We start from the raw sequence: 11,326 nt of genomic DNA, 5'->3' as shown, positions 1-11,326 counted from the left end.
TAGAGGGACAGCTGATATAGATATATACATGATTTCAAAATATTTATTTGGGATTCTCTATTCTGCAACAATTCTCCTAATTTGGCTGGGACAATAGGTGAACTTGTTCAAATCCAAGTAAGGAATGAGTAAAAAGAGAAAGAGAATGGGAGTATGAATCCTTTAATAACTATATTAATTTTGAAAGAACAATAAATACAGAATTATAAGCAGAATATGTAACAGTTATATTTTCCTTAGATACAGAAAGCAATTACTTTTATACAACTTAACAGGCAAACACCTTTATCAGAAATAAGCACTGGGAAAAGCTACACAACATATGCAAATTATTAAGCAAAATAAAAAATTATTTGTTCATGACATTAACTACTGAGATTCACACTCCAGGTGTTCCATCAGAGGTAAAGTGGAAAGGTGGGAGATTCCTGGGCTGGAGGGCACAGCTTAGCTTCGGGCAGCAGCAGTCTGGGGTTGCTCAGATTGGAGCTGTTTACCAAGATATTCCCTAAAAATAAAATAAAATAACAAGGCAAGTCAGAATTTAAACAACAAAAACCTCTTTTCAAAATCAAAATACAACAAACCCTGTCAGATATATTTACTTCAGTATCTAGAAATAAAATAGCCCTAGAAAACCAACTTTGTTCCAAACTCCAAGAAACCTGTACTATATGAATTTAAAATACTCTACTTACCATATGTGAACAAGTCATTACACACAGAAACAAGTAATTCTGCACATGATTACCCAGCAATGTAATTACTTCTCAGGAAAAGTCTACTAGTTAGGTAAGTCTTGCTTATCCTTAATCTACAACCTAAGCAGCTCAGAAATCAACTTTATGAGTAAGTGGACTAACACATGAAAGCAAACGTGCTGAAGTTGAAGAATACAAGATATCTACACCTAGAGCAGATGAAAACAAATCACTGAATATAACGTCAGGATCACGACACTTCCAAAATACCAAAAATAATGTAAGCCAATGCTACCGCAACTAAAAAAATTAAAATTTTTTTAAAAAGATCACTACATTATAGGAGTTATGAGTTATACATTTATTTTGCACTAACACAATTTAAACCTTCCATAAAGATGTTTATATGGAAACCACAGACCAACCACAAGAACTGAGAAGTAGTCTCATTTTCTGGATGAGGCAACTGTGACTTAGAGTAGCAATTGCCAAGCTCTTTAAATCACATTCTCCTTCAGAAAATAAATTTGAGTGTGCATCTATAATATGTTTATACTTAGTTCTAATTACACATATGTATCATTGTTAATTCCAGGACAGAAAACAATCTTTTTCCTATTTACTTGAAGGAGCTGTCTAAACTTCTATCTTTGAACTACCTAATTAGGATAAGAAAAAGATATTCTTCAAAGATGACTTAAAAGGTTCCCTCCTATAAAATAAGAGGAATAGAGACCTGGTTGTTCATTCCAGCTCCACATTTCATGGCTGGTCCCCAGAGGTTGCACGCAGGAAGAAGACCCCTCACTCCCTCACAGTGTTAATGGAGGGTTACAAGTATGAAGGTGCCCTTCTTGGAAGGAGCACACAGGTCAACATCATCCTTCCCCCCACTCATCAACTAGCCATTAAACCTTTCCTTATCTGAGCCCCTCCAGATCACATCCTTTGGATACCTACGGTGGCCACTGACGAATGTGATCCTCTGGCCTTTCTCCACAAAGGTACAGAATAAGGGGTGTAGTGACCTAGTGTTTTACTTCCTGCTCTTTCCTCTGCTGGCACAACCCTAGGCCTTAGTTCAACACTATCAATGATATAAAACAAGACTGCGAAAAAAGCATTCAGAATAGGAAAGAGGATTCTGTGAACTAGTGGAGGGGTCAAGGACTCCCTGGAAAGCTTATGAAGGTGAATTATAATTAAAAGTAGTATGAGAATGACTGACACTCTCTATGACATGAGTGTGGTTTATGGCTTTTTTTTGTTCTCCATATAGGAAAGTTCTTATCACTGTCTATTTAGTTATCTTAGTTAAGCCTATAATCTTCTTGTACTAATACTACCTGACATAAATTAAACAATTGGTGATCTTATTTTCAACTAATAGTAAGTAAGCAGTTTGTGTCTATGCAAAGGCTTATCAAAATCACTGACTTCCAAGAGTCAGTTTATTGGCTTCACTCCTTTATCTCCATTGATATCCTGTTGTCAATTTCTTTGATTTTGTATTACTTCTCCTACTTACTTCAGATTTAACTGGCTCTTCTTTCCCCAATTGCATAAACTGGAAACAGATTATTGATTTTTAAACATTCTTCATTTCTAAACTATGCATCCAATGCTATAAATTTCCTGTAAGCAGTGTTTTCACTATATCCCACAAATTTTGATGTTATATTTTCATTTAGTTCAGAATACTTTATTTCTCTTGAGGTTTTTTTTTTTTCTTTTGTCCCAAGTGCTATTTACAAATCTGTTGTCTATTCTCCACATTTTGGGGTATTCTATTATCTTTCTGTTACTGATTTCGAGTTTAATTCCATGTGGTTTGGGAGAAGACTGCAGAATTTCTTTTCAATTTCAAAGGATGGGCCTCCCAGGTGGCGCAGCAGATTGAGCGCCATACTCTGAAGCTGTCCGCAGCCTCTGCAGCATGGGTTCGATTCCCAGCCAGCCAAGGAGAAACCCACATGGCATGGCAGACCTCTCCTGCCTCGCCCGCTGCTCCCCTCAGCAGTGTCTTTGGTCTGTCAGCTGGTTCTGCTCCCCACTCTGTCTCTGGTGAATTCTCTCAACCTCCCGCACCTCTGACCTGTACCCCGGTTCTTGTATAAATAAATAAATCTTTAAAAAAAATAAATTTCAAATGCTGGTTGTTGATCAGCAAGTACTCACAACCAAAAGTAATCTATACATTGCAGACTTTGCCCTAAACAACCAAATTACATAAAAACTAGTTAGACAAGGTGCAGTGTGGGAGAAATTTTAGTCTATTACCAACATTTTAAAGAATAAAATCTATTTTCTATCAGTTACTAAGATGGCATGCAAAGTTCATATGTAAGCAAAATTCACATTCAAGGTTTATTATAGGCTCCTTTTTTGAAATATATTTAGAATGTAAGACTTTGAAGTGCACAAGTGGTGAGTGTGTCTGACTTACCTTCTTTCAGTATTTAGATCAGTGCCTAGCACTATGAGCTTAACAACTACTGAATGAAGTCAGTGAAGAATTCCATAGAAAAGTTAGAACTTGAACAAGGATGCATTTGTCTTTATAAAAAAATGTACTGAAAGACCAGACACCAGCAGTTAAATCTATCAACTACTTCATAACCTACACCAGTCTATTATTAGTGACTGCTCAACAAAGTTTAAAATCTTTCTAAATTAGTCTGCTTGTAGCATACTCTAATGAGCTTAAAGCTCTCTTAAATCCACAGTAAAGGAACAACAATTTACGGTAAGTTCAATGTTTTAATGCTGTACAGGGAAAAATGAATTAAATCACTTTATAACTAAGTTAAAGTATCTCCTAGATAACAAAATTATTCTTTAGAGAATCATTTCACCAAAATACATGAGGCACTTATTTTTGCAATGTGAATTTATAATCACCTGAAAAAAGTCTCAAATCTATTTAAAGAATAATTATGCAAATTTGGAACACATCATTCAAAGAGATAAGAGGTTTTGGCTTGCTCATCTGATTTCATTTGGTAATTAAGAATGGACATTAATTATAAACCATGATAATCACTAGCTGCCTCTTTCTTTTTTGGCCACATCCAGCTTATCTCCAGTTTTCTGTATTACATCCTCGTCAACTTCTGATTCTGCCTATCTAAGTGGACATTCTCATAATCCATGGCCTGGGTTAAATCTGTGCTTTCCTCAGTGGCATTTTTTTCCTCCAGTCTTACCCTACAATTTACTAGCTCTCACTGTCTCTAAATTAGTGTTTCTAAAGTAATAATTTTTATTTCTACTGTCCCTCTGTAGTATCCCATAGTGTTCAGGAAAGAGTTCAAACTTTTCAGCACAGTAAAGATTGTTTTTATGATATTGCCAGTACTTATGCCTCCAACTTTATATTTAGCTTCATAACCAGAAACCAGCTGTCTGGATCTACAGGTTATTCCTCAGGTGCATCAGGACCTCTCTGGCTTCCATATATTTAAACTCACCCTTCAACTCTTTCCCTCTCCCTTTACTGGGTACTTCCTCATGATCTTTTAACAGCTCCTAGAATGCCCCCTTCCCAGAACCTTCCTGGGCTTAGACTAGGTCCACTGTATAACTGGGCACATAGTACTTTCCTAGAGTTACAATTATGAATGTGCTTCTATTTATAACAGGTAAAACCTGGAAAAAGCCCAAAAATAGATGACTGGATTAAGAAGATGTGGCATATATACACAATGGAATACTATTCAGCAATCAAAAAAGAGAAACTCATGCCATTCGCAGCAACATGGATGGAGCTAGAAGGAATTATGCTCAGTGAAATAAGTCAGAAGGAAAAAGAAAAATATCGGATGGTTTCACTTATAGGAGGAATATAGGGAAATCAAATAAGACATTAGGGAAAAAATAATAACAATACAAAACACATCAAAACAAAACAAAAACAGACAATTATAAACCAGAGACATCCTGCAGGGGAGGAGGAGGGAGAAGGATTGGAGGGAGGGAGGAAGGGAGGAGCACAGGGGACTGTGGTGATGGTATACAGGTGCATTGGTGAAGGAAATTTTATGGGGACTACACCTGAGGAGGGTGGCAAAGCAAACACTGTTTAAAAATGAATGATGAAACACTATGGGGGGGTGCGGGGAAAGGAGAGATTGGGGTCAAAATAAGGGGGATGCAATTGTATGGGGAATATAAAAATTTTTAAAAAAATTAAAAATTAATTTAAAAAAATAAAAATAAACCTTTTTTGATGTCCTGAAAAGTGAATGATGATGTAAAAAATATATTAAAAAAATAAAAAACACAAAATGAAAAAAAAAAGTATGCATGTACTTGTTGCACTCCATCCCAGGATGGCAACATGCTTTATATAACACAGGGCTGGCACTGAACACTCATTATTTAAAAATGATTCAACATCCCTTATAATCAGGGAAATGCAAATCAAAACCACAAAGAGACACCACCTTACACCAGTAAGAATGGCACATACCAAAAAAACAGTAACAACAAATGTTGGTGAGGATGTGGTGTGAAATACGAACTCTCCTACATTGCTGGTGGGAGTGCAAACTGGTCCAACCACTATGGAAAACTGTCTGGAGATTCCTCAGTCTACTAAAAAGAGCTACCATATGACCCAGAATTCCACTCCTAGGGATCTACCCAAAGGACACTGATTCAAAATAAAAAGGTGGATAAAAGGAAAAAAAAAAAGAAAGACCACTTGTACCCCCTATGTTTATTGCAGCACTATTTACAATAGGTAAAACCTGGAAACAACCCAAATGTCCAAAAATAGATGACTGGATCAAGAAGATGTGGTATATATATACAATGGAATACTATTCAGCAATCAAAAAAAATAAACTCATGCCATTCGCAGCAACATGGATGGAGCTAGAAGGAATTATGCTCAGTAAAATAAGCCAGAAGGAAAAAGAAAAATATCAGACGGTTTCACTTATCGGAGGAATATAGGGGAAACATGTAAGACATCAGGGGGATAAATAAAAAAACAGAAAACACAACAAAACAAAACAAAAAACAAACCATATAAGACATGGGGGGGGGAGTAAAAAAAATACAAAACAACAAAACAAAACAAAGACAGACAATTTTAAACCAGAGACATCCTGCAGGGGAAGAGGAGGGAGGGGGATCAGATGAATGGAGGGAGGAGCTTAGGGTGCTGTGGTGATGGTGCATGGGTGCATTGATGAAGGAAATTCTATGGGGACTACACCTGGGGGTGGAGGGCAGGCAAACATTGTTTAAAAATGAACAATGACGTAAAAATATATAAATAATAAAAAAGGAATGGTGTTTAAAAGACCATGAACCCTAAACATAATCAAAGCTTCCTCAATCATCTATGCCATTAACATCATCTATGCCAGTTGAGAGATCAGCACATAATTTAAGATTAAGCAAAAAAACAGGAGTGGAAAATTTTTTTAAAGCTGGAAAAAATAAGACTGAAATTAGTGGCTTGCCCTTTTATTATTCTTTGGAAAGAATTCTCTATTTCAAATTAAAAGTTAATGATGTTTACATGCAATTTGCAGCAACATGGATGGCGCTGGAAGGGATCATGCTCAGCGAAATAAGCCAGAAAGAAAAAGAAAAGATGGTCTCACTCATAGCAGGAATCTAGAAAACTTAAATAAGGGACCAGGAAAAAAGAATAACTATAAGAAAGAAAATATCAAAATCAACAAACAACTACGAACAAGAGACATTCTATGGGGGGTGGGGCTGGGGAGGGGAGGGATTAGGGTCAAAATAAGGGGAATGCAATTGTATGGGGAATATAAAAATAAAATTTATTTTTAAAAAAAAGTTAATGATGTTTCTAAAAGCATAATATATGAACAACTAGGCCTGAAGAGCACTGACTACTGACAAGAAATCAATTTAGTGGAGGAAAAAAGTCAAAGCGAAACTTAAAATGTAGAGTAAATCAAAATTTACTATATTAAATATTTTAGATGACAAGTAATACTTAAAACCATATCTAATGCCATTAAAGTAAAGGAATTAATAGCAGTTATTCTAAATGTGATCCTACCCATTTCCATGACATCAACCTCCCCTCTAGTGATTACATCTATCAATACTGCTTATATCTTGCTTCTGAACACCAGCCCTATCTTTTTAGATATGTTTAAATCATACTGTTCATTATCTAGACAACTTGAAGCAATTTTTAAGTATTTCCTCTCAAGAAATAGAAGTTATTTTACATAAAAACATATATTCTGATTTATTAACATTTTTTGGTAAAGTTGAAGTGGTGGTAAAATTTACCCTTAAATAATAATATATAACTGGATATATCACACAGAAAGCAAATTCATTGTGTCCAAAAAAATCAACTCCTCGCTGCAATTGAAATCTGTTCCTCCATCAGGTAAAGGAAAGATAAGTGACCAACGGATAGAAGAGGCAGGAAGCAAGGGAATATCCCAAGCCAAGGGATTTGGAATGTCACACCCAAACAGACCCAGCTAAGTGTGGAAAGCTCAACTAGGAAATCATGAAGACACTGAGGTTCAGCCTGCTGTTGTGGAGGCAATCACAACAGGGTCTTGGGCAGGAAAAGTCTGCAGGAAAGAAGTAGGAGATGCACTATATAAATATGAGAAGCCATGTGGCCAAATGGAAAGGGAGATGGTAAAAGTTGCTGCTACTTCTTGCCAGCTTTCACATTCCCAGTTTTAGCTGCAACTTTGTGACTTGACCTTAGCATTAGAGTCTGTGAGCTGCCCTGACATTTTCATAATATATCTTCTTATATTTAAACTAACTGGAGTCAGATTTTTGTTTTATTCAAACCAACCGTTCCTGGTAAAGATAAAGAACAAGATTTAGACCTTGAGTTTACCAAGGTCTTTGCTCTTTCATCAACTTATTCTTGTTTTGTTCTAGTAGAATCATCTAGTGGCAACTTGAAAATGTTAATAAATCAGAACATATATTTTTACTTAAAATAACATCTATTTCTTGAGAGAAAAAACAGCAAAATTGTTGCAGGTTGTCTAGATGATGACTTGTATGATTTAAACATGCTGGATATACAAAAAAAAAATCTCAGAAAATAGTTATGTGCATGTAATATATGTAAATACACATACATATATACACAATTTTCTTATGGAGCAGAACAAAATGAAAAATGTAGTCTTAAAATTTTGCTAAATATTTTACTAACATTACTAACACACTAACCATGACAGATGCTCACCTAACCAAATAAGACATTTCATTCAATTAAATGCCTAATAACTGAAGAAAACTAATGTCTTATGATTAAATTTCTTAAAATTGTGTTAAAATTGTTGAACAATCATTCTTGGTATGCCAAATAAAACCTCAGGTATTAACTTCTGGTGAAAACCATGGTTAAAAGACTATTAACATCTATCATAAGAACACACTAACAAGATCAAAGACATAATATCATTTTCAGAAACTTATAACTGAGATGGGGAGTTGATATTGAGCCACATTTCTCTCAAAAAATCACTACATTAAATAATACTTAGGTGCTAGAAGGAAAGAGAAATGAAAGTAAGATACAATTCTTGCTGGCTCAGAAGAGCTGAGCCTGGAATGCAAAGTGTGTGACCATTCTTTCCTTCTCTAGCCTCTCCCCAAGCCGGACGAGATTTTACACTGACTATTATTTAGCTCTTAACATTCAGTTTCATACGCAGTCATGAATCTATCTATCAATAGACCATAGACTCAAAAGGCACACACATATATAAAAAGACAAAATTTCAAAAGGCATTTGACAAATTATAATAATTGACTCAGGTAAGAAACACCAATGGATGCTAAAAAAAATAAAATAAAATGAGCAAATGTTTGCTCGGAAAAAAAGTATTTACAATCTCAAAGCACCTCACCTCACCACAAACTATTTATTACAACCAGGAGGATGAAATCTAGATCCTAAGGACAGGGGAGCAGGAAGGTTTATGATTCTTGGTTCCTTTGTGATCTTGTTGAGCTGCTGTACCAGATTTGCCAAAACATACAGTTCACATTACATCAGAAATATTAGTTTCTTATTTATTAAAAAAAGAAAATTCCTAAAGAAATAAAATTAGCATTCAGGTTACTATAATTTTATTATCTCCCTGAAATACTAAGCTAGTGTGCATGACACAGGTGGACTTTTAGCTTTTGTGAGCTCCTGGACTTAACTATTTAACATCTGGTGACACTGCTGTGGCTTCCCACTTACAGCATATCCACAATGAACCTTTGCCTAGAAGTTCTCTCTATACTCTACCACATCTTCACCAACTAACCCCTTGTAGAGTATTAAGATTTACCCAAGCATTGTCTCCTTAAGGCTCACGGTGGTTGAGGCACAGTTCCCAGGTTCTTATGACACTTACCCATGTTTCAATCCTAGCCCCCACAACACTGTGTTGAACCGGTGTGCTCTACCTCTGTTTTATACTTCATATCTTTTTAGCGCATACTGAATTACCTAATAAGTATCCCATGCTTAACTTAGAGACAGAAGGGCAGAGATAAAAGTAACCACTCTATCACATAGGAAACTACACACAAATAGAACCAGTACAGTTTTTGAGGCAAACACAAAAATGTTCTCTCATATGGTATTTCTGAGCCATTTAGGAAAAGCCTGGGGTTTTCAGGCACCAGGTTGCTGTTGTTTGTTTTTGTATTTTTTTTTGGGGGGGGGGCATCTGCAAATACACAACTTTTAGGCACTTGAGGAAAAGAAAGGCAGAAGCTCTGGTGTAAGTAACGGAAAAATTTTAGAGCCTTAATATTGTGTAGGTATAAGAAATTTTATCTTTAAGGAAAACTGGCCCTGATACTGCCACTTTTGTATTTTTTTTTAAAGATTTATTTATTTTTATACAAGAGCTGGGGTATAGGCCAGAGGCGTGGGAGGGTGAGAGGATTCACCAGAGAAAGAGTGGGGAGCAGAACAGGCAGATCTACTGAAATACACTACTGAGGAGAGCAGCGGGCGCGACAGGAGAGGTCTGCCGCACCATGTGGGACCCTTGCCAGGCGGCTGGGAATCAAACCTGTGCTGCAGAGGTTGCGGATAGCTTCACGGGCTGCGCTCAACCTGCTGTGCCACCAGGGAGGTCCACTTTTGTATATTTTTTAAATTATTTTTTTACATTACTTTCTTACATCATTGTTAATTTTTGGACATTTTATTTCTCCCATCAAGTGTATTTCCCATACTTCTCTTGCCACCATAGCTCCCATGACCCATCACCACAAGTCCTTGTGCTCTTCCCCCCCTTGTTTTGACCCCTATCCTCTCCTCTGCTATAACTCTCATCTGTGGTGATCTTGCAAGTTTTGTCTTTCTTCCTGATCCTTTGTTTGGTTTCTCTAGTATTCTTTTACTGAACTAATTTTTAAAATTGTAAGAACTGAAAATAAGCTGCACGTTAATTAAATTTAGGATAGGTTACCTACTGAATGTCTGCATAATTCTATAAATTTAATGAAAATTCAACTACAGAATATTTACATCAAAAGGTATCTCTCTAAAATGACAGCCTTATCATTTTTTAAATTAATTCTTCAAATTTCCAATGGTGTCAAAAATTTAACAAGTCAGTTCAGTTCCCAAAGAAAATGTAACATCTGGATATGGTACACACACAAAAAGGAAACTAATAATTCAAAAACTTAATTCTTTTAAATAAATAACTATAAAATCTGCTTGATCCTATTGAATTATTTTTATCCTATATTTATATTTATTCAATTATTTCAAGGACACACACACACAGAATGAAGTCCATGAAATGAAATATTTATGCCACTACAAATGTTAGTGTCCCACCCATTGAAAGAGATAGAAGAGAAACTATTCCAAAGCAAAGCAAGTTAGTTCATTATTCTCTTCCTATCTTTCTGGACCAGATTTTTCCTTTGTGTTTAATCAGTCCTTTAAAACTCAATTTCAGTATCTATTTGTCTAAGAAGTCAACCCTAATCAAACAAAACCACAACATGAACTTGATCCACAGATACTTACACCTTAATCACAGATAATTTATGTGTGAAATTTGCATTTGACTTTATATTTAGTTATAAAATACAGAGATTCCATTATCCACTAGTAGTTTTATTTTCTTCACTTCCTATCAAAATACTCAGTATCTATCTACCTCTTCCAAATGTTTATGTAGGCTGATATGTTGCATGGAAGCTACTTTAGACTGGGGCCTGTGAGTTGCTCAACTGATATTGAGACAAGAGCAATAAAGAATTCCTGTTTACTGGGATTTGGTTTGCACATTTCAAAAACTCCTGCTATGTTTGTTTTTGAAAAAATACACAATTACATGATAATAAAGACATTCAAAGGATCCTCCACTAAAATTGTCCTGAGAATAATCTAGAAAATTCCAGGCAAAGACAGATAACAATTTTCTAAATTAATTATGGAAAATGTTAAATCTAGAAATGTTTCATGGCAATTAAAAATTGCATTGAATATTTTAGTAACATGATTATCAATGTTAAAAAGATAAAACACATAAAATCTTTTTCTTTCATTCAGTTCATAAGTCACTATTTTAATCACTATATTTATGCCTATGTTATTACAGAATAACAAAAATATC

At 35.4% G+C, this 11,326-nt stretch overlaps 1 protein-coding gene across 2 annotated transcripts in view; it reads right to left on the bottom strand.

Moving 5' to 3' along the window:
• Positions 1-300: 300 nt before the first annotated feature.
• ATP6V1H (ATPase H+ transporting V1 subunit H) overlaps positions 301-11,326 on the bottom strand; it is a gene marked incomplete at its 5' end in the record, with an annotated part of 105,065 nt that continues 94,039 nt past the window's right edge. For both annotated transcript variants that reach the window (XM_084229556.1, XM_084229557.1), the window contains one exon: positions 301-508. In XM_084229556.1, the coding sequence (XP_084085682.1) occupies positions 448-508 (61 nt within the window). In that variant the 3' untranslated portion in view covers positions 301-447. The remainder of the gene's footprint in view (positions 509-11,326) is intronic.

This window comes from Talpa europaea, assembly GCF_964194135.1.
Source record: "Talpa europaea genome assembly, chromosome: 3".
NCBI classification, from domain to species: Eukaryota; Metazoa; Chordata; class Mammalia; order Eulipotyphla; family Talpidae; genus Talpa; species Talpa europaea.
This window is presented reverse-complemented; position numbering and strand designations above follow the sequence as displayed.